The sequence below is a fragment of the Perognathus longimembris genome, chromosome 16 (genome assembly GCF_023159225.1).
Source record: "Perognathus longimembris pacificus isolate PPM17 chromosome 16, ASM2315922v1, whole genome shotgun sequence".
NCBI classification, from domain to species: Eukaryota; Metazoa; Chordata; class Mammalia; order Rodentia; family Heteromyidae; genus Perognathus; species Perognathus longimembris.
The window spans coordinates 24,352,651-24,376,121 of record NC_063176.1 but is presented as its reverse complement, the minus strand read 5'-3'; the positions used below and the strand labels follow the sequence as shown (position 1 = coordinate 24,376,121).

At 47.7% G+C, this 23,471-nt stretch overlaps 4 protein-coding genes across 4 annotated transcripts; all 4 read left to right on the top strand.

The window, feature by feature from the left end:
* The first annotated feature begins 1,161 nt into the window (after positions 1 to 1,161).
* On the top strand, positions 1,162 to 2,901 carry LOC125364620 (pleiotropic regulator 1-like). The gene has a single exon (XM_048364219.1). It carries the CDS (start codon positions 1,211 to 1,213, stop codon positions 2,732 to 2,734), a length of 1,524 nt encoding a protein of 507 aa, XP_048220176.1. The 5' UTR covers positions 1,162 to 1,210; the 3' UTR covers positions 2,735 to 2,901.
* A 4,799-nt stretch (positions 2,902 to 7,700) lies between these two features.
* Positions 7,701 to 9,486, top strand: LOC125364600 (pleiotropic regulator 1-like). The gene has a single exon (XM_048364200.1). It carries the CDS (start codon positions 7,798 to 7,800, stop codon positions 9,319 to 9,321), a length of 1,524 nt encoding a protein of 507 aa, XP_048220157.1. The 5' UTR covers positions 7,701 to 7,797; the 3' UTR covers positions 9,322 to 9,486.
* A 4,796-nt stretch (positions 9,487 to 14,282) lies between these two features.
* LOC125364593 (pleiotropic regulator 1-like) lies at positions 14,283 to 15,944 on the top strand. Its single transcript, XM_048364189.1, has one exon. It carries the CDS (start codon positions 14,380 to 14,382, stop codon positions 15,901 to 15,903), a length of 1,524 nt encoding a protein of 507 aa, XP_048220146.1. The 5' UTR covers positions 14,283 to 14,379; the 3' UTR covers positions 15,904 to 15,944.
* Positions 15,945 to 20,871: 4,927 nt separating this feature from the next.
* LOC125364598 (pleiotropic regulator 1-like) lies at positions 20,872 to 22,657 on the top strand. Its single transcript, XM_048364196.1, has one exon. It carries the CDS (start codon positions 20,969 to 20,971, stop codon positions 22,490 to 22,492), a length of 1,524 nt encoding a protein of 507 aa, XP_048220153.1. The 5' UTR covers positions 20,872 to 20,968; the 3' UTR covers positions 22,493 to 22,657.
* Positions 22,658 to 23,471: the final 814 nt, after the last annotated feature.

Sequence of the window (23,471 nt, the reverse complement as noted above, 5' to 3'; positions counted from 1 at the left end):
GCTACCAGTGAAAATCTCATTAGGTCACTGCTCCTGCTTCCTGAGTTCATTCTGCTTTCAAGCAAGCCAAGATCATCAGCCCAAACGCTCAGATTTAGCTATGAAGGGCTTCTTCCTCCTGGCTCAATCTCACCCCACACACCCACACCCCATCCCCGACCCCCACTGTGCACTGCCAGGAAGCTCAGGACCTCACTGTGGGCGGGACTGCTTCCGGCAGTCGCCTGAATTCAGGAGGGCCAGCCAGGTGCCAGGAAACAAGGCCCCCAAGAATTAGCCTTCTAGAACAAGGGCCATTTGGTGGCACCAAGCAACTTAGTGCTGACGATAAAGAGCAGCGATAACTCCCAGGTAGTTACATGCGGTGGCACCATGATATCATGGCACCCACTGAAGAGGAAACACTTGGGCAATGGGCTATACATTTCCTATAATACATAAACAGCCATGTCCAATGGTAATCAAGTTTTGTGGAATACTTGCTAACTATGGAAATAGCACTGATGTGTGTAATAGCCCGAGGGGGGCAGAAGCCCTTCCCCACGTGGGCGTGGTTGCCACGCCTCACTGCAGAAGAAAGAGGAGATCCCGCCCCACCTTTCCTGGGACTGGAACCTCCACCCACTGGACTGCCTGGGTGGAGAGATAAAAAGGTCAGGACTTCCGGAGAAGACGAGAGTGGGAGAAGAGAAGCACAGGAGGAGGAGAAACGAGGTGACCAGCCAAAGGAGCAGGGCAGAGCAGAGACAAGCAGACCAGCTAGAGGAGAGGGGCCAGAGGAGCTGAGAGCTGAACCAGTGTACTGGAGGAGTAGGCAGAGCCCACCAGAGCCTTTCCCCTGAGGAGAGTCGGGAGCCTACGGAGTGCGAAGGGTCTCAAGCCTGAGGGAGTGTCCGGAGCCTGAGGCCTCGGGAGGAGTTTTATCCCTGAAGCCTGAGCGGGAGTTCAAGACCTGAGGCGTGAGGAGGAGCATAAAGCCTGTGGGGAGGCTTGAGGCTTAAAGCTTGAGGAGAGGTGAGGCCTACAGGAAGGAAACTCGCTCCTCTGAAGGTCTGGAGTTTTGGAGGCCCGGAGAGTGAGGTAGGTGGAAAGTCACATCCAGCGGCCAAGTCAGCGATTCCGAAGGGGGCTGCGCCTCGTAGGTCACTGTCTCCCGCGTCGGTGTTTGGTGTTTCTCCGTGGCTGTCGGGGCGAGCAGCACGGCGGCATCATGGTCGAGGAGGTTCAGAAGCATTCTGTGCACACACTTGTGTTCAGATCATTGAAGAGGACCCATGACATGTTTGTAGCTGATAATGGGAAACCTGTGCCTTTGGATGAAGAGAGTCACAAACAAAAAGTGGCAATCAAACTCCATGATGAGTATGGTCCTGTGTTGCATATGCCTACTTCAAAAGAAAGCCTGAAAGAAGAGGGCGCTCAGAATGCCACAGATTCCTATGCACATAAGCAGTATTCTGCCAATCAAGAACAAGAAGTTGAATATTTGGTGACAGGTACACGTCCTTATCCACCAGGACCTGGGGTTTCTCTGACAGCCGACACTAAGATCCAGACAATGCCAAGTGAGTCCACTGCGCGGTCCTTAGCTGTGGCCTTGCCCTCTTCCCAGACCAGGGTTCATGGAAAGGGCACTGCACCTGGGGCTTCTGACCGTTCACAGACTACGGTGATGAATTCAATGTTTATGGAGTCTGGCAGAGCCAAGAACTCAGCACTGATGTCTACAAAAGCCCCTACGATGCCCAAGCCTCAGTGGCACCCACCATGGAAACTCTACAGGGTTATCAGTGGGCATCTTGGCTGGGTTCGATGCATTGCGGTGGAACCTGGGAATCAGTGGTTTGTTACTGGATCTGCTGACAGAACTATAAAGATCTGGGACTTGGCTAGTGGCAAACTGAAGCTGTCATTGACAGGGCACATCGGCACAGTGCGGGGTGTGATAGTGAGCACGCGCAGCCCTTACCTGTTCTCTTGTGGAGAAGACAAGCAGGTCAAATGCTGGGACCTCGAATATAATAAGGTCGTCCGGCACTACCACGGGCACCTGAGTGCAGTGTATGGCTTGGATTTGCACCCAACAATTGATGTGCTGGGAACCTGTAGTCGAGATTCAACGGCTCGGATTTGGGATGTGAGAACAAAGGCCAGTGTACACACATTATCTGGTCATACAAATGCAGTGGCCACCGTGAGGTGTCAGGCCTCAGAGCCCCAGATTATTACCGGAAGCCATGACACCACAATACGACTGTGGGATCTGGTGGCTGGAAAGTCAAGAGTGACCTTAACAAACCATAAGAAGTCAGTGCGGGCTGTGGTTTTACACCCACGACATTACACATTTGCATCTGGTTCTCCAGATAACATAAAGCAGTGGAAATTCCCCAATGGAAGTTTCATGCAAAATCTTTCTGGTCATAATGGCATTATTAACACATTGACAGTAAGTTCCGATGGAGTGCTTGTGTCCGGAGCTGACAACGGCACCATGCATCTTTGGGATTGGAGATCGGGCTACAATTTCCAGAGAATCCATGCGGCCGTGCAGCCTGGCTCATTGGACAGCGAGTCAGGAATCTTTGCTTGTGCTTTTGACCAGTCAGAAAGTCGGTTACTGACAGCGGAAGCAGATAAAACCATTAAAGTGTACAGAGAGGATGAAACGGCGACAGAAGAAACTCATCCAGTCAACTGGAAACCAGAGATTACCAAGCGAAAGTGTTTTTAGTGTGGCATTGTATATAGGGTGGTTCCCTTTTCTTTTTTTTTTTTTTTTTTAACGTTTGACATTGATGAGATTGTCCAGTTGTCCTCTGTGTAGTTATGACTACGAAGCTGAAACTCAACTTGTTAGAATTGTGTCTGGTTTGTGTTGTACAATAAACTCTCCCTTGCCTCCACACCAAAAAAAAAAAAAATGAAAAGAATAAAGAAATAAAAGAAGGTGGAGGTTCGGAGTTCAGGTTAAGACAGGTCTCAGGTCTGGGTTCTGGGTAACTAACCCAAGACAAGTTAGTCACAGGCAAGCATTAGGAGGTGGAGGGTGGCTCTGGTTCTGGGTTTTAGATTGTAAATAAAAGGCCTTTGTCAATAAAACCCCTTCCCACCTTAAGTTGTGCCTCGATGAAGATTATTCTCGCTCTGAGATTACAACATTATGCAGCAAAGTTTGAGTGGCCAAGGCACAATGGACTCAAGACAACCACATTTGCCAGAAGGTCTCCAAACTAGCCTTAAGCATGAACAAGTCTCAAAGCTAAAGAGTTTTAGGTTCTAGACTTCAAACAGCTGAGCTACAATGAAAGGCAAAATCCAGTGCTAGTAGGTCTCCATGATCCAGTCAGGGACCCAATAAGGATTAATACTCAAAGTCAGAGTTAGTCTATGCAGATCAAAGCCTATTTGAAGGTAGCCAGCAGTAGGTAGGAGAAAAAGCAGGGTGAGAGGGAGCACATGATGAATTTGGTTCAAAATTTGGTTCATGATAAATTTGGTTAAAAGGAAAAAGGTCATAACAAATTGGACTCAGGTTAGCAAGGGAGATTCAAAGAGAATTTCAGATGCTAGAGGTGTATATAGAAATACCACAGTGAAATCCCTCTCTTTGGATAATGTATACTGAGTTTTCCAAAGAGTCACCTATTTCCTCTAAAGAATTTAGAACCCAGAGGTTAATGCTTTTAGGTATATTTACAAAGGTTATGGATTTCCTAGCCAGTCCTTCAATGAGAGCAGGAAGGAAGCAAAGTAGCAGAGCCCAACACTTTAGAAGTTTTACCCTTCGAGGAGGGAATCACACACACTCCCCCCCCCCCACCCCAGATTCTCAGGTATCTTTTTGTTAACCTTTATTATTATTTTTTTTTTCATTATCACCGTGATTTACGGAGTGGGTTGTAACCATGAGGTCAGATCTGGCCAGCACCATCATTGGCTGTTGAGGGGTGTCAGATTGATTCCATCTCAGATTAGTTAAAGAGGGTAGAAGCCAACTCCATTTTCACTAAGTTCTCCCCTTCCCTATCCAGGAAAGTTCCCCTTTAATATGATAAGATTGTGTAAACTGCTTGACCCCCTGAGGCCTGGAAGGTTCAAGGAACTTTCAAGGTTAATCCTGTGCCCTCCCATGATTAGGCATGTCCACCTGCATCATGTGAGCCCCGCCCAATCCATGGGCCAGTTCTACCTAGAATGATAGGTTGGTTCAAACATACTGTGAGACAGATTGTAACTCCATTGGCCACCTGCATGTGACCTGGCTTGCTCTGTAAGTGTTGTAACCTCATTGGCCACCTGGGTGTGGCAGGCTTCACCATGTGGTGTTTGCCTTCATAACCCGACCCTGAACATGGTCCTGGGTACACAGTCCCAGCTCCTTTGTCTGGGCCATGACCCTGGCCAGTCAGTACAGTTTTTACTTCCCCAATAAATCCATCTTTTTACTTGACTGTCTCTGAGTGGTGGACTCTTAGAGAAAGGGGGGATCCGTCCATCCTCGGACCCCATTACATTGTGGTGCCCTCCCTTAGGGGAACCCATTACATTGTGGTCCCCTACCTTGGGGGACCACATTACAGGGTTACAGTGAATTAAGTCAGGCAAAGAGTACATTTCTTTTTGGACAATGTCATCCCTTCCCTCCATCCCCCCAGTTTTGCCCTCCCATCCCTCCCATAAGTTGTATAGTTCATTTTCAGATAGTGTCCATTGTGTACCACTGCTGCAATTGTTCACCATCTGTGCCTCCATTTCTGTGCCTCCTCTTGCCCTCCCAAGGACTTGTAAACAATCATACAGAACACAAAGGAAAGAAAACAAACACAGAACACAGAAGCCTTGTTTCCATTTTCAGGGGAGCATCTTGAACCTAATTTTGCCCTAGGCCAGTACCTCCGCACCCTACCCTTTGCGTGAGCTTAGATTGGATTGGCCCTCCATCCAATTTAGGCTAAAGTGAGTACTACCAAGCAGATCTTCAGGAAAACAGCAAGAGCCCTTGTATGTGTGACTATGGTCAGGGAGGAGACATTTTCCCCCAAAGGCTAGACATCCCCTATAGCAAGAGACTGGCTGTGGAGAGGCAGCCCACATCAGGCCATCTGCAGATGGAGATAGGGACTGAGTGATTTGCACCTGAGTTCACTTACAAGGAGTAAGTATGAACTGGGAAGGAGAGGGGAAATTAATTTCCAAAAGCTGTGAGAAGACAGTGACAGGAAGTCTCCATACTATACTGGCATTCCTCTCACAAGAACCAGTCAATGCAGCAAGCCTGCAACTCCCAAGGAGCAGTAACCACACCTTGCTCAGGAATTCCTTGATCAGGAATATGTTGAAGATACTATAATTCTTCTCCCTAGTAAGGCTGCCTTAGATCACAATTTCAGTGAAGTTTCTCTGGATTCCACTTACACGCATACTGAAATCTGTCTTTAAATAGCTCTGTTGTAATAGTTCTAGCATTCAAATAGCCAACGTAACATCTTCCATATGAGAATAAAAGCCTCTTATCTGGGGTTGTCAAAACAAAGTTCTTGAAACCACAAGACTGGGAGGTGGCTTCTCAAAATCCAAGTATTTTTAGTGAACAAGTTATAGCAGCATGCTTCTGATATCTGTTGTCATGTGGTATCTTTGTGAGCTCCAGACTGTAATAACCCCCCACCCCACCACCGGCCCATCCCATTGGGGATGGGGAAAATGCCAGAAATACTTAAAATGAGGGAGATCAACACCAGATTACTGGAATTCAGCAAATGGTAGGAAATCTCAGGAAGAGCTTGGAAGCTTGGAATGTGTTCTCAACAGTATCCGTTCAACCCGAAATTGGGAATCACTACCTACCACCTCTGCTTTGGTACACCTGCTTGCTTTCACATGCACTGCCATTTGCATGTGGTTGTTTTTGTTGTTGTTGTTGTTGTTGTTGTTGTTGTTGTTTTTGCCAGTACTGGGCCTTGGACTCAGGGCCTGAGCACTGTCCCTGGCTCCTTTTTGCTCAAGGCCAGCATCCTGCCACTAGAACCACCGCGCCACTTCCGGCCATTTTCTAGATATGTGGTACTGGGGAATCGAACCTAGGGCTTCATGGATACAGAGCAAGCGCTCTTGCCACTAGTCCATATTCCCAGCCCCTTGCATGTGGTTTTTGCCTTTAAAAACTCAGCCCTGCTGAAGTTCGAGAGTTCTCCAATTGAGTGTTGGTGACTTTATCGTGGGTTCGAGTCCCACCTGGGTAGCCTGTATACACCTACTCCTGTTCAGTTTCAGCTGTGATTTCCTGGAAACTCAAATTGACCAGAAAAGTATGGCCTCAGAAGCAGCAGAGCCCACACAGTACTTTGCTCCAGGGAAGCCTTTCCACTGAGTCTTCAACTGAGTTTCCTCACAACAGAACCAAACAGTCCGTTAATAGGTAAATGCTAGAAGGTGAACAAGGCTGAGAGTGGGTGAGCAGAGCTTCCAACAGTTTCCTGGGAGCCAACATATAAAAACTGATATGAAAGGCAATTGAGATTAAATTCTATTTTTAAAAGAATCCTAGTTTTCCTTCCACTAGAATATCCTAATAGATGCCAGGCAAAACTCTTAGAAGCAATGGGCTACCAGTGAAAATCTCATTAGGTCACTGCTCCTGCTTCCTGAGTTCATTCTGCTTTCAAGCAAGCCAAGATCATCAGTCTGAACGCTCAGATTTAGCTATGAAGGACTTCTTCCTCCTGGCTCAATCTCACCCCACACCCCACACCCCATCCCCGACCCCCACTGTGCACTGCCAGGAAGCTCAGGACCTCACTGTGGGCGGGACTGCTTCCGGCAGTCGCCTGAATTCAGGAGGGCCAGCGAGGTGCCAGGAAACAAGGCCCCCAAGAATTAGCCTTCTAGAACAAGGGCCATTTGGTGGCACCAAGCAACTTAGTGCTGAAGATAAAGAGCAGCGATAACTCCCAGGTAGTTACATGCGGTGGCACCATGATATCATGGCACCCACTGAAGAGGAAACACTTGGGCAATGGGCTATACATTCCTATAATACATAAACAGCCATGTCCAATGGTAATCAAGTTTTGTGGAAATAGCGCTGATGTGTGTAATAGCCCGAGGGGGGCAGAAGCCCTTCCCCACGTGGGCGTGGTTGCCACGCCTCACTGCAGAAGAAAGAGGAGATCCCGCCCCACCTTTCGTGGGACTGGAACCTCCACCCACTGGACTGCCTGGGTGGAGAGATAAAAAGGTCAGGACTTCCGGAGAAGACGAGAGTGGGAGAAGAGAAGCACAGGAGGAGGAGAAACGAGGTGACCAGCCGAAGGAGCAGGGCAGAGCAGAGACAAGCAGACCAGCTAGAGGAGAGGGGCCAGAGGAGCTGAGAGCTGAACCAGGTCTACTGGAGGAGTAGGCAGAGCCCACCAGAGCCTTTCCCCTGAGGAGAGTCGGGAGCCTACGGTGTGCGAAGGGTCTCAAGCCTGAGGGAGTGTCCGGAGCCTGAGGCCTCAGGAGGAGTTTTATCCCTGAAGCCTGAGCGGGAGTTCAAGACCTGAGGCGTGAGGAGGAGCATAAAGCCTGTGGGGAGGCTTGAGGCTTAAAGCTTGAGGAGAGGTGAGGCCTACAGGAAGGAAGCTCGCTTCTCTGGAGGTCTGGCGTTTTGGAGGCCCGGAGAGTGAGGTAGGTGGAAAGTCATATCCAGCGGCCAAGTCAGCGATTCCGAAGGGGGCTGCGCCTCGTAGGTCACTGTCTCCGCGTCGGTGTTTGGTGTTTCTCCGTGGCTGTCGGGGCGAGCAGCACGGCGGCATCATGGTCGAGGAGGTTCAGAAGCATTCTGTGCACACACTTGTGTTCAGATCATTGAAGAGGACCCATGACATGTTTGTAGCTGATAATGGGAAACCTGTGCCTTTGGATGAAGAGAGTCACAAACAAAAAATGGCAATCAAACTCCATGATGAGTATGGTCCTGTGTTGCATATGCCTACTTCAAAAGAAAGCCTGAAAGAAGAGGGCGCTCAGAATGCCACAGATTCCTATGCACATAAGCAGTATTCTGCCAATCAAGAACAAGAAGTTGAATATTTGGTGACAGGTACACGTCCTTATCCACCAGGACCTGGGGTTTCTCTGACAGCCGACACTAAGATCCAGACAATGCCAAGTGAGTCCACTGCGCGGTCCTTAGCTGTGGCCTTGCCCTCTTCCCAGACCAGGGTTCATGGAAAGGGCACTGCACCTGGGGCTTCTGACCGTTCACAGACTACGGTGATGAATTCAATGTTTATGGAGTCTGGCAGAGCCAAGAACTCAGCACTGATGTCTACAAAAGCCCCTACGATGCCCAAGCCTCAGTGGCACCCACCATGGAAACTCTACAGGGTTATCAGTGGGCATCTTGGCTGGGTTCGATGCATTGCGGTGGAACCTGGGAATCAGTGGTTTGTTACTGGATCTGCTGACAGAACTATAAAGATCTGGGACTTGGCTAGTGGCAAACTGAAGCTGTCATTGACAGGGCACATCGGCACAGTGCGGGGTGTGATAGTGAGCACGCGCAGCCCTTACCTGTTCTCTTGTGGAGAAGACAAGCAGGTCAAATGCTGGGACCTCGAATATAATAAGGTCGTCCGGCACTACCACGGGCACCTGAGTGCAGTGTATGGCTTGGATTTGCACCCAACAATTGATGTGCTGGGAACCTGTAGTCGAGATTCAACGGCTCGGATTTGGGATGTGAGAACAAAGGCCAGTGTACACACATTATCTGGTCATACAAATGCAGTGGCCACCGTGAGGTGTCAGGCCTCAGAGCCCCAGATTATTACCGGAAGCCATGACACCACAATACGACTGTGGGATCTGGTGGCTGGAAAGTCAAGAGTGACCTTAACAAACCATAAGAAGTCAGTGCGGGCTGTGGTTTTACACCCACGACATTACACATTTGCATCTGGTTCTCCAGATAACATAAAGCAGTGGAAATTCCCCAATGGAAGTTTCATGCAAAATCTTTCTGGTCATAATGGCATTATTAACACATTGACAGTAAGTTCCGATGGAGTGCTTGTGTCCGGAGCTGACAACGGCACCATGCATCTTTGGGATTGGAGATCGGGCTACAATTTCCAGAGAATCCATGCGGCCGTGCAGCCTGGCTCATTGGACAGCGAGTCAGGAATCTTTGCTTGTGCTTTTGACCAGTCAGAAAGTCGGTTACTGACAGCGGAAGCAGATAAAACCATTAAAGTGTACAGAGAGGATGAAACGGCGACAGAAGAAACTCATCCAGTCAACTGGAAACCAGAGATTACCAAGCGAAAGTGTTTTTAGTGTGGCATTGTATATAGGGTGGTTCCCTTTTCTTTTTTTTTTTTTTTTTAAACGTTTGACATTGATGAGATTGTCCAGTTGTCCTCTGTGTAGTTATGACTACGAAGCTGAAACTCAACTTGTTAGAATTGTGTCTGGTTTGTGTTGTACAATAAACTCTCCCTTGCCTCCACACCAAAAAAAAAAAATGAAAAGAATAAAGAAATAAAAGAAGGTGGAGGTTCGGAGTTCAGGTTAAGACAGGTCTCAGGTCTGGGTTCTGGGTAACTAACCCAAGACAAGTTAGTCACAGGCAAGCATTAGGAGGTGGAGGGTGGCTCTGGTTCTGGGTTTTAGATTGTAAATAAAAGGCCTTTGTCAATAAAACCCCTTCCCACCTTAAGTTGTGCCTCGATGAAGATTATTCTCGCTCTGAGAGTACAACATTATGCAGCAAAGTTTGAGTGGCCAAGGCACAATGGACTCAAGACAACCACATTTGCCAGAAGGTCTCCAAACTAGCCTTAAGCATGAACAAGTCTCAAAGCTAAAGAGTTTTAGGTTCTAGACTTCAAACAGCTGAGCTACAATGAAAGGCAAAATCCAGTGCTAGTAGGTCTCCATGATCCAGTCAGGGACCCAATAAGGATTAATACTCAAAGTCAGAGTTAGTCTATGCAGATCAAAGCCTATTTGAAGGTAGCCAGCAGTAGGTAGGAGAAAAAGCAGGGTGAGAGGGAGCACATGATGAATTTGGTTCAAAATTTGGTTCATGATAAATTTGGTTAAAAGGAAAAAGGTCATAACAAATTGGACTCAGGTTAGCAAGGGAGATTCAAAGAGAATTTCAGATGCTAGAGGTGTATATAGAAATACCACAGTGAAATCCCTCCCTTTGGATAATGTATACTGAGTTTTCCAAAGAGTCACCTATTTCCTCTAAAGAATTTAGAACCCAGAGGTTAATGCTTTTAGGTATATTTACAAAGGTTATGGATTTCCTAGCCAGTCCTTCAATGAGAGCAGGAAGGAAGCAAAGTAGCAGAGCCCAACACTTTAGAAGTTTTACCCTTCGAGGAGGGAATCACACACACTCCCCCCCCCCCACCCCAGATTCTCAGGTATCTTTTTGTTAACCTTTATTATTATTTTTTTTTTCATTATCACCGTGATTTACGGAGTGGGTTGTAACCATGAGGTCAGATCTGGCCAGCACCATCATTGGCTGTTGAGGGGTGTCAGATTGATTCCATCTCAGATTAGTTAAAGAGGGTAGAAGCCAACTCCATTTTCACTAAGTTCTCCCCTTCCCTATCCAGGAAAGTTCCCCTTTAATATGATAAGATTGTGTAAACTGCTTGACCCCCTGAGGCCTGGAAGGTTCAAGGAACTTTCAAGGTTAATCCTGTGCCCTCCCATGATTAGGCATGTCCACCTGCATCATGTGAGCCCCGCCCAATCCATGGGCCAGTTCTACCTAGAATGATAGGTTGGTTCAAACATACTGTGAGACAGATTGTAACTCCATTGGCCACCTGCATGTGACCTGGCTTGCTCTGTAAGTGTTGTAACCTCATTGGCCACCTGGGTGTGGCAGGCTTCACCATGTGGTGTTTGCCTTCATAACCCGACCCTGAACATGGTCCTGGGTACACAGTCCCAGCTCCTTTGTCTGGGCCATGACCCTGGCCAGTCAGTACAGTTTTTACTTCCCCAATAAATCCATCTTTTTACTTGACTGTCTCTGAGTGGTGGACTCTTAGAGAAAGGGGGGATCCGTCCATCCTCGGACCCCATTACATTGTGGTGCCCTCCCTTAGGGGAACCCATTACATTGTGGTCCCCTACCTTGGGGGACCACATTACAGGGTTACAGTGAATTAAGTCAGGCAAAGAGTACATTTCTTTTTGGACAATGTCATCCCTTCCCTCCATCCCCCCAGTTTTGCCCTCCCATCCCTCCCATAAGTTGTATAGTTCATTTTCAGATAGTGTCCATTGTGTACCACTGCTGCAATTGTTCACCATCTGTGCCTCCATTTCTGTGCCTCCTCTTGCCCTCCCAAGGACTTGTAAACAATCATACAGAACACAAAGGAAAGAAAACAAACACAGAACACAGAAGCCTTGTTTCCATTTTCAGGGGAGCATCTTGAACCTAATTTTGCCCTAGGCCAGTACCTCCGCACCCTACCCTTTGCGTGAGCTTAGATTGGATTGGCCCTCCATCCAATTTAGGCTAAAGTGAGTACTACCAAGCAGATCTTCAGGAAAACAGCAAGAGCCCTTGTATGTGTGACTATGGTCAGGGAGGAGACATTTTCCCCCAAAGGCTAGACATCCCCTATAGCAAGAGACTGGCTGTGGAGAGGCAGCCCACATCAGGCCATCTGCAGATGGAGATAGGGACTGAGTGATTTGCACCTGAGTTCACTTACAAGGAGTAAGTATGAACTGGGAAGGAGAGGGGAAATTAATTTCCAAAAGCTGTGAGAAGACAGTGACAGGAAGTCTCCATACTATACTGGCATTCCTCTCACAAGAACCAGTCAATGCAGCAAGCCTGCAACTCCCAAGGAGCAGTAACCACACCTTGCTCAGGAATTCCTTGATCAGGAATATGTTGAAGATACTATAATTCTTCTCCCTAGTAAGGCTGCCTTAGATCACAATTTCAGTGAAGTTTCTCTGGATTCCACTTACACGCATACTGAAATCTGTCTTTAAATAGCTCTGTTGTAATAGTTCTAGCATTCAAATAGCCAACGTAACATCTTCCATATGAGAATAAAAGCCTCTTATCTGGGGTTGTCAAAACAAAGTTCTTGAAACCACAAGACTGGGAGGTGGCTTCTCAAAATCCAAGTATTTTTAGTGAACAAGTTATAGCAGCATGCTTCTGATATCTGTTGTCATGTGGTATCTTTGTGAGATCCAGACTGTAATAACCCCCCACCCCACCACCGGCCCATCCCATTGGGGATGGGGAAAATGCCAGAAATACTTAAAATGAGGGAGATCAACACCAGATTACTGGAATTCAGCAAATGGTAGGAAATCTCAGGAAGAGCTTGGAAGCTTGGAATGTGTTCTCAACAGTATCCGTTCAACCCGAAATTGGGAATCACTACCTACCACCTCTGCTTTGGTACACCTGCTTGCTTTCACATGCACTGCCATTTGCATGTGGTTGTTTTTGTTGTTGTTGTTGTTGTTGTTGTTGTTGTTGTTTTTGCCAGTACTGGGCCTTGGACTCAGGCCTGAGCACTGTCCCTGGCTCCTTTTTGCTCAAGGCCAGCATCCTGCCACTAGAACCACCGCGCCACTTCCGGCCATTTTCTAGATATGTGGTACTGGGGAATCGAACCTAGGGCTTCATGGATACAGAGCAAGCGCTCTTGCCACTAGTCCATATTCCCAGCCCCTTGCATGTGGTTTTTGCCTTTAAAAACTCAGCCCTGCTGAAGTTCGAGAGTTCTCCAATTGAGTGTTGGTGACTTTATCGTGGGTTCGAGTCCCACCTGGGTAGCCTGTATACACCTACTCCTGTTCAGTTTCAGCTGTGATTTCCTGGAAACTCAAATTGACCAGAAAAGTATGGCCTCAGAAGCAGCAGAGCCCACACAGTACTTTGCTCCAGGGAAGCCTTTCCACTGAGTCTTCAACTGAGTTTCCTCACAACAGAACCAAACAGTCGTTAATAGGTAAATGCTAGAAGGTGAACAAGGCTGAGAGTGGGTGAGCAGAGCTTCCAACAGTTTCCTGGGAGCCAACATATAAAAACTGATATGAAAGGCAATTGAGATTAAATTCTATTTTTAAAAGAATCCTAGTTTTCCTTCCACTAGAATATCCTAATAGATGCCAGGCAAAACTCTTAGAAGCAATGGGCTACCAGTGAAAATCTCATTAGGTCACTGCTCCTGCTTCCTGAGTTCATTCTGCTTTCAAGCAAGCCAAGATCATCAGTCTGAACGCTCAGATTTAGCTATGAAGGACTTCTTCCTCCTGGCTCAATCTCACCCCACACCCCACACCCCATCCCCGACCCCCACTGTGCACTGCCAGGAAGCTCAGGACCTCACTGTGGGCGGGACTGCTTCCGGCAGTCGCCTGAATTCAGGAGGGCCAGCGAGGTGCCAGGAAACAAGGCCCCCAAGAATTAGCCTTCTAGAACAAGGGCCATTTGGTGGCACCAAGCAACTTAGTGCTGAAGATAAAGAGCAGCGATAACTCCCAGGTAGTTACATGCGGTGGCACCATGATATCATGGCACCCACTGAAGAGGAAACACTTGGGCAATGGGCTATACATTCCTATAATACATAAACAGCCATGTCCAATGGTAATCAAGTTTTGTGGAAATAGCGCTGATGTGTGTAATAGCCCGAGGGGGGCAGAAGCCCTTCCCCACGTGGGCGTGGTTGCCACGCCTCACTGCAGAAGAAAGAGGAGATCCCGCCCCACCTTTCTGGGACTGGAACCTCCACCCACTGGACTGCCTGGGTGGAGAGATAAAAAGGTCAGGACTTCCGGAGAAGACGAGAGTGGGAGAAGAGAAGCACAGGAGGAGGAGAAACGAGGTGACCAGCCGAAGGAGCAGGGCAGAGCAGAGACAAGCAGACCAGCTAGAGGAGAGGGGCCAGAGGAGCTGAGAGCTGAACCAGGTCTACTGGAGGAGTAGGCAGAGCCCACCAGAGCCTTTCCCCTGAGGAGAGTCGGGAGCCTACGGTGTGCGAAGGGTCTCAAGCCTGAGGGAGTGTCCGGAGCCTGAGGCCTCAGGAGGAGTTTTATCCCTGAAGCCTGAGCGGGAGTTCAAGACCTGAGGCGTGAGGAGGAGCATAAAGCCTGTGGGGAGGCTTGAGGCTTAAAGCTTGAGGAGAGGTGAGGCCTACAGGAAGGAAGCTCGCTCCTCTGGAGGTCTGGCGTTTTGGAGGCCCGGAGAGTGAGGTAGGTGGAAAGTCATATCCAGCGGCCAAGTCAGCGATTCCGAAGGGGGCTGCGCCTCGTAGGTCACTGTCTCCGCGTCGGTGTTTGGTGTTTCTCCGTGGCTGTCGGGGCGAGCAGCACGGCGGCATCATGGTCGAGGAGGTTCAGAAGCATTCTGTGCACACACTTGTGTTCAGATCATTGAAGAGGACCCATGACATGTTTGTAGCTGATAATGGGAAACCTGTGCCTTTGGATGAAGAGAGTCACAAACAAAAAATGGCAATCAAACTCCATGATGAGTATGGTCCTGTGTTGCATATGCCTACTTCAAAAGAAAGCCTGAAAGAAGAGGGCGCTCAGAATGCCACAGATTCCTATGCACATAAGCAGTATTCTGCCAATCAAGAACAAGAAGTTGAATATTTGGTGACAGGTACACGTCCTTATCCACCAGGACCTGGGGTTTCTCTGACAGCCGACACTAAGATCCAGACAATGCCAAGTGAGTCCACTGCGCGGTCCTTAGCTGTGGCCTTGCCCTCTTCCCAGACCAGGGTTCATGGAAAGGGCACTGCACCTGGGGCTTCTGACCGTTCACAGACTACGGTGATGAATTCAATGTTTATGGAGTCTGGCAGAGCCAAGAACTCAGCACTGATGTCTACAAAAGCCCCTACGATGCCCAAGCCTCAGTGGCACCCACCATGGAAACTCTACAGGGTTATCAGTGGGCATCTTGGCTGGGTTCGATGCATTGCGGTGGAACCTGGGAATCAGTGGTTTGTTACTGGATCTGCTGACAGAACTATAAAGATCTGGGACTTGGCTAGTGGCAAACTGAAGCTGTCATTGACAGGGCACATCGGCACAGTGCGGGGTGTGATAGTGAGCACGCGCAGCCCTTACCTGTTCTCTTGTGGAGAAGACAAGCAGGTCAAATGCTGGGACCTCGAATATAATAAGGTCGTCCGGCACTACCACGGGCACCTGAGTGCAGTGTATGGCTTGGATTTGCACCCAACAATTGATGTGCTGGGAACCTGTAGTCGAGATTCAACGGCTCGGATTTGGGATGTGAGAACAAAGGCCAGTGTACACACATTATCTGGTCATACAAATGCAGTGGCCACCGTGAGGTGTCAGGCCTCAGAGCCCCAGATTATTACCGGAAGCCATGACACCACAATACGACTGTGGGATCTGGTGGCTGGAAAGTCAAGAGTGACCTTAACAAACCATAAGAAGTCAGTGCGGGCTGTGGTTTTACACCCACGACATTACACATTTGCATCTGGTTCTCCAGATAACATAAAGCAGTGGAAATTCCCCAATGGAAGTTTCATGCAAAATCTTTCTGGTCATAATGGCATTATTAACACATTGACAGTAAGTTCCGATGGAGTGCTTGTGTCCGGAGCTGACAACGGCACCATGCATCTTTGGGATTGGAGATCGGGCTACAATTTCCAGAGAATCCATGCGGCCGTGCAGCCTGGCTCATTGGACAGCGAGTCAGGAATCTTTGCTTGTGCTTTTGACCAGTCAGAAAGTCGGTTACTGACAGCGGAAGCAGATAAAACCATTAAAGTGTACAGAGAGGATGAAACGGCGACAGAAGAAACTCATCCAGTCAACTGGAAACCAGAGATTACCAAGCGAAAGTGTTTTTAGTGTGGCATTGTATATAGGGTGGTTCCCTTTTCTTTTTTTTTTTTTTTTTTAAACGTTTGACATTGATGAGATTGTCCAGTTGTCCTCTGTGTAGTTATGACTACGAAGCTGAAACTCAACTTGTTAGAATTGTGTCTGGTTTGTGTTGTACAATAAACTCTCCCTTGCCTCCACACCAAAAAAAAAAAAAATGAAAAGAATAAAGAAATAAAAGAAGGTGGAGGTTCGGAGTTCAGGTTAAGACAGGTCTCAGGTCTGGGTTCTGGGTAACTAACCCAAGACAAGTTAGTCACAGGCAAGCATTAGGAGGTGGAGGGTGGCTCTGGTTCTGGGTTTTAGATTGTAAATAAAAGGCCTTTGTCAATAAAACCCCTTCCCACCTTAAGTTGTGCCTCGATGAAGATTATTCTCGCTCTGAGATTACAACATTATGCAGCAAAGTTTGAGTGGCCAAGGCACAATGGACTCAAGACAACCACATTTGCCAGAAGGTCTCCAAACTAGCCTTAAGCATGAACAAGTCTCAAAGCTAAAGAGTTTTAGGTTCTAGACTTCAAACAGCTGAGCTACAATGAAAGGCAAAATCCAGTGCTAGTAGGTCTCCATGATCCAGTCAGGGACCCAATAAGGATTAATACTCAAAGTCAGAGTTAGTCTATGCAGATCAAAGCCTATTTGAAGGTAGCCAGCAGTAGGTAGGAGAAAAAGCAGGGTGAGAGGGAGCACATGATGAATTTGGTTCAAAATTTGGTTCATGATAAATTTGGTTAAAAGGAAAAAGGTCATAACAAATTGGACTCAGGTTAGCAAGGGAGATTCAAAGAGAATTTCAGATGCTAGAGGTGTATATAGAAATACCACAGTGAAATCCCTCCTCTTTGGATAATGTATACTGAGTTTTCCAAAGAGTCACCTATTTCCTCTAAAGAATTTAGAACCCAGAGGTTAATGCTTTTAGGTATATTTACAAAGGTTATGGATTTCCTAGCCAGTCCTTCAATGAGAGCAGGAAGGAAGCAAAGTAGCAGAGCCCAACACTTTAGAAGTTTTACCCTTCGAGGAGGGAATCACACACACTCCCCCCCCCCCACCCCAGATTCTCAGGTATCTTTTTGTTAACCTTTATTATTATTTTTTTTTTCATTATCACCGTGATTTACGGAGTGGGTTGTAACCATGAGGTCAGATCTGGCCAGCACCATCATTGGCTGTTGAGGGGTGTCAGATTGATTCCATCTCAGATTAGTTAAAGAGGGTAGAAGCCAACTCCATTTTCACTAAGTTCTCCCCTTCCCTATCCAGGAAAGTTCCCCTTTAATATGATAAGATTGTGTAAACTGCTTGACCCCCTGAGGCCTGGAAGGTTCAAGGAACTTTCAAGGTTAATCCTGTGCCCTCCCATGATTAGGCATGTCCACCTGCATCATGTGAGCCCCGCCCAATCCATGGGCCAGTTCTACCTAGAATGATAGGTTGGTTCAAACATACTGTGAGACAGATTGTAACTCCATTGGCCACCTGCATGTGACCTGGCTTGCTCTGTAAGTGTTGTAACCTCATTGGCCACCTGGGTGTGGCAGGCTTCACCATGTGGTGTTTGCCTTCATAACCCGACCCTGAACATGGTCCTGGGTACACAGTCCCAGCTCCTTTGTCTGGGCCATGACCCTGGCCAGTCAGTACAGTTTTTACTTCCCCAATAAATCCATCTTTTTACTTGACTGTCTCTGAGTGGTGGACTCTTAGAGAAAGGGGGGATCCGTCCATCCTCGGACCCCATTACATTGTGGTGCCCTCCCTTAGGGGAACCCATTACATTGTGGTCCCCTACCTTGGGGGACCACATTACAGGGTTACAGTGAATTAAGTCAGGCAAAGAGTACATTTCTTTTTGGACAATGTCATCCCTTCCCTCCATCCCCCCAGTTTTGCCCTCCCATCCCTCCCATAAGTTGTATAGTTCATTTTCAGATAGTGTCCATTGTGTACCACTGCTGCAATTGTTCACCATCTGTGCCTCCATTTCTGTGCCTCCTCTTGCCCTCCCAAGGACTTGTAAACAATCATACAGAACACAAAGGAAAGAAAACAAACACAGAACACAGAAGCCTTGTTTCCATTTTCAGGGGAGCATCTTGAACCTAATTTTGCCCTAGGCCAGTACCTCCGCACCCTACCCTTTGCGTGAGCTTAGATTGGATTGGCCCTCCATCCAATTTAGGCTAAAGTGAGTACTACCAAGCAGATCTTCAGGAAAACAGCAAGAGCCCTTGTATGTGTGACTATGGTCAGGGAGGAGACATTTTCCCCCAAAGGCTAGACATCCCCTATAGCAAGAGACTGGCTGTGGAGAGGCAGCCCACATCAGGCCATCTGCAGATGGAGATAGGGACTGAGTGATTTGCACCTGAGTTCACTTACAAGGAGTAAGTATGAACTGGGAAGGAGAGGGGAAATTAATTTCCAAAAGCTGTGAGAAGACAGTGACAGGAAGTCTCCATACTATACTGGCATTCCTCTCACAAGAACCAGTCAATGCAGCAAGCCTGCAACTCCCAAGGAGCAGTAACCACACCTTGCTCAGGAATTCCTTGATCAGGAATATGTTGAAGATACTATAATTCTTCTCCCTAGTAAGGCTGCCTTAGATCACAATTTCAGTGAAGTTTCTCTGGATTCCACTTACACGCATACTGAAATCTGTCTTTAAATAGCTCTGTTGTAATAGTTCTAGCATTCAAATAGCCAACGTAACATCTTCCATATGAGAATAAAAGCCTCTTATCTGGGGTTGTCAAAACAAAGTTCTTGAAACCACAAGACTGGGAGGTGGCTTCTCAAAATCCAAGTATTTTTAGTGAACAAGTTATAGCAGCATGCTTCTGATATCTGTTGTCATGTGGTATCTTTGTGAGATCCAGACTGTAATAACCCCCCACCCCACCACCGGCCCATCCCATTGGGGATGGGGAAAATGCCAGAAATACTTAAAATGAGGGAGATCAACACCAGATTACTGGAATTCAGCAAATGGTAGGAAATCTCAGGAAGAGCTTGGAAGCTTGGAATGTGTTCTCAACAGTATCCGTTCAACCCGAAATTGGGAATCACTACCTACCACCTCTGCTTTGGTACACCTGCTTGCTTTCACATGCACTGCCATTTGCATGTGGTTGTTTTTGTTGTTGTTGTTGTTGTTGTTGTTGTTGTTGTTTTTGCCAGTACTGGGCCTTGGACTCAGGGCCTGAGCACTGTCCCTGGCTCCTTTTTGCTCAAGGCCAGCATCCTGCCACTAGAACCACCGCGCCACTTCCGGCCATTTTCTAGATATGTGGTACTGGGGAATCGAACCTAGGGCTTCATGGATACAGAGCAAGCGCTCTTGCCACTAGTCCATATTCCCAGCCCCTTGCATGTGGTTTTTGCCTTTAAAAACTCAGCCCTGCTGAAGTTCGAGAGTTCTCCAATTGAGTGTTGGTGACTTTATCGTGGGTTCGAGTCCCACCTGGGTAGCCTGTATACACCTACTCCTGTTCAGTTTCAGCTGTGATTTCCTGGAAACTCAAATTGACCAGAAAAGTATGGCCTCAGAAGCAGCAGAGCCCACACAGTACTTTGCTCCAGGGAAGCCTTTCCACTGAGTCTTCAACTGAGTTTCCTCACAACAGAACCAAACAGTCCGTTAATAGGTAAATGCTAGAAGGTGAACAAGGCTGAGAGTGGGTGAGCAGAGCTTCCAACAGTTTCCTGGGAGCCAACATATAAAAACTGATATGAAAGGCAATTGAGATTAAATTCTATTTTTAAAAGAATCCTAGTTTTCCTTCCACTAGAATATCCTAATAGATGCCAGGCAAAACTCTTAGAAGCAATGGGCTACCAGTGAAAATCTCATTAGGTCACTGCTCCTGCTTCCTGAGTTCATTCTGCTTTCAAGCAAGCCAAGATCATCAGTCTGAACGCTCAGATTTAGCTATGAAGGACTTCTTCCTCCTGGCTCAATCTCACCCCACACCCCACACCCCATCCCCGACCCCCACTGTGCACTGCCAGGAAGCTCAGGACCTCACTGTGGGCGGGACTGCTTCCGGCAGTCGCCTGAATTCAGGAGGGCCAGCGAGGTGCCAGGAAACAAGGCCCCCAAGAATTAGCCTTCTAGAACAAGGGCCATTTGGTGGCACCAAGCAACTTAGTGCTGAAGATAAAGAGCAGCGATAACTCCCAGGTAGTTACATGCGGTGGCACCATGATATCATGGCACCCACTGAAGAGGAAACACTTGGGCAATGGGCTATACATTCCTATAATACATAAACAGCCATGTCCAATGGTAATCAAGTTTTGTGGAAATAGCGCTGATGTGTGTAATAGCCCGAGGGGGGCAGAAGCCCTTCCCCACGTGGGCGTGGTTGCCACGCCTCACTGCAGAAGAAAGAGGAGATCCCGCCCCACCTTTCATGGGACTGGAACCTCCACCCACTGGACTGCCTGGGTGGAGAGATAAAAAGGTCAGGACTTCCGGAGAAGACGAGAGTGGGAGAAGAGAAGCACAGGAGGAGGAGAAACGAGGTGACCAGCCGAAGGAGCAGGGCAGAGCAGAGACAAGCAGACCAGCTAGAGGAGAGGGGCCAGAGGAGCTGAGAGCTGAACCAGGTCTACTGGAGGAGTAGGCAGAGCCCACCAGAGCCTTTCCCCTGAGGAGAGTCGGGAGCCTACGGTGTGCGAAGGGTCTCAAGCCTGAGGGAGTGTCCGGAGCCTGAGGCCTCAGGAGGAGTTTTATCCCTGAAGCCTGAGCGGGAGTTCAAGACCTGAGGCGTGAGGAGGAGCATAAAGCCTGTGGGGAGGCTTGAGGCTTAAAGCTTGAGGAGAGGTGAGGCCTACAGGAAGGAAGCTCGCTCCTCTGGAGGTCTGGCGTTTTGGAGGCCCGGAGAGTGAGGTAGGTGGAAAGTCATATCCAGCGGCCAAGTCAGCGATTCCGAAGGGGGCTGCGCCTCGTAGGTCACTGTCTCCGCGTCGGTGTTTGGTGTTTCTCCGTGGCTGTCGGGGCGAGCAGCACGGCGGCATCATGGTCGAGGAGGTTCAGAAGCATTCTGTGCACACACTTGTGTTCAGATCATTGAAGAGGACCCATGACATGTTTGTAGCTGATAATGGGAAACCTGTGCCTTTGGATGAAGAGAGTCACAAACAAAAAATGGCAATCAAACTCCATGATGAGTATGGTCCTGTGTTGCATATGCCTACTTCAAAAGAAAGCCTGAAAGAAGAGGGCGCTCAGAATGCCACAGATTCCTATGCACATAAGCAGTATTCTGCCAATCAAGAACAAGAAGTTGAATATTTGGTGACAGGTACACGTCCTTATCCACCAGGACCTGGGGTTTCTCTGACAGCCGACACTAAGATCCAGACAATGCCAAGTGAGTCCACTGCGCGGTCCTTAGCTGTGGCCTTGCCCTCTTCCCAGACCAGGGTTCATGGAAAGGGCACTGCACCTGGGGCTTCTGACCGTTCACAGACTACGGTGATGAATTCAATGTTTATGGAGTCTGGCAGAGCCAAGAACTCAGCACTGATGTCTACAAAAGCCCCTACGATGCCCAAGCCTCAGTGGCACCCACCATGGAAACTCTACAGGGTTATCAGTGGGCATCTTGGCTGGGTTCGATGCATTGCGGTGGAACCTGGGAATCAGTGGTTTGTTACTGGATCTGCTGACAGAACTATAAAGATCTGGGACTTGGCTAGTGGCAAACTGAAGCTGTCATTGACAGGGCACATCGGCACAGTGCGGGGTGTGATAGTGAGCACGCGCAGCCCTTACCTGTTCTCTTGTGGAGAAGACAAGCAGGTCAAATGCTGGGACCTCGAATATAATAAGGTCGTCCGGCACTACCACGGGCACCTGAGTGCAGTGTATGGCTTGGATTTGCACCCAACAATTGATGTGCTGGGAACCTGTAGTCGAGATTCAACGGCTCGGATTTGGGATGTGAGAACAAAGGCCAGTGTACACACATTATCTGGTCATACAAATGCAGTGGCCACCGTGAGGTGTCAGGCCTCAGAGCCCCAGATTATTACCGGAAGCCATGACACCACAATACGACTGTGGGATCTGGTGGCTGGAAAGTCAAGAGTGACCTTAACAAACCATAAGAAGTCAGTGCGGGCTGTGGTTTTACACCCACGACATTACACATTTGCATCTGGTTCTCCAGATAACATAAAGCAGTGGAAATTCCCCAATGGAAGTTTCATGCAAAATCTTTCTGGTCATAATGGCATTATTAACACATTGACAGTAAGTTCCGATGGAGTGCTTGTGTCCGGAGCTGACAACGGCACCATGCATCTTTGGGATTGGAGATCGGGCTACAATTTCCAGAGAATCCATGCGGCCGTGCAGCCTGGCTCATTGGACAGCGAGTCAGGAATCTTTGCTTGTGCTTTTGACCAGTCAGAAAGTCGGTTACTGACAGCGGAAGCAGATAAAACCATTAAAGTGTACAGAGAGGATGAAACGGCGACAGAAGAAACTCATCCAGTCAACTGGAAACCAGAGATTACCAAGCGAAAGTGTTTTTAGTGTGGCATTGTATATAGGGTGGTTCCCTTTTCTTTTTTTTTTTTTTTTTTAACGTTTGACATTGATGAGATTGTCCAGTTGTCCTCTGTGTAGTTATGACTACGAAGCTGAAACTCAACTTGTTAGAATTGTGTCTGGTTTGTGTTGTACAATAAACTCTCCCTTGCCTCCACACCAAAAAAAAAAAATGAAAAGAATAAAGAAATAAAAGAAGGTGGAGGTTCGGAGTTCAGGTTAAGACAGGTCTCAGGTCTGGGTTCTGGGTAACTAACCCAAGACAAGTTAGTCACAGGCAAGCATTAGGAGGTGGAGGGTGGCTCTGGTTCTGGGTTTTAGATTGTAAATAAAAGGCCTTTGTCAATAAAACCCCTTCCCACCTTAAGTTGTGCCTCGATGAAGATTATTCTCGCTCTGAGATTACAACATTATGCAGCAAAGTTTGAGTGGCCAAGGCACAATGGACTCAAGACAACCACATTTGCCAGAAGGTCTCCAAACTAGCCTTAAGCATGAACAAGTCTCAAAGCTAAAGAGTTTTAGGTTCTAGACTTCAAACAGCTGAGCTACAATGAAAGGCAAAATCCAGTGCTAGTAGGTCTCCATGATCCAGTCAGGGACCCAATAAGGATTAATACTCAAAGTCAGAGTTAGTCTATGCAGATCAAAGCCTATTTGAAGGTAGCCAGCAGTAGGTAGGAGAAAAAGCAGGGTGAGAGGGAGCACATGATGAATTTGGTTCAAAATTTGGTTCATGATAAATTTGGTTAAAAGGAAAAAGGTCATAACAAATTGGACTCAGGTTAGCAAGGGAGATTCAAAGAGAATTTCAGATGCTAGAGGTGTATATAGAAATACCACAGTGAAATCCCTCCCTTTGGATAATGTATACTGAGTTTTCCAAAGAGTCACCTATTTCCTCTAAAGAATTTAGAACCCAGAGGTTAATGCTTTTAGGTATATTTACAAAGGTTATGGATTT

Bases quoted from the DNA above. Each gene is read 5' to 3' on its own strand.
- LOC125364600 (XM_048364200.1), top strand. From the start codon at position 7,798: ATGGTCGAGGAGGTTCAGAAGCATTCTGTGCACACACTTGTGTTCAGA.
- LOC125364598 (XM_048364196.1), top strand. From the start codon at position 20,969: ATGGTCGAGGAGGTTCAGAAGCATTCTGTGCACACACTTGTGTTCAGA.
- LOC125364593 (XM_048364189.1), top strand. From the start codon at position 14,380: ATGGTCGAGGAGGTTCAGAAGCATTCTGTGCACACACTTGTGTTCAGA.
- LOC125364620 (XM_048364219.1), top strand. From the start codon at position 1,211: ATGGTCGAGGAGGTTCAGAAGCATTCTGTGCACACACTTGTGTTCAGA.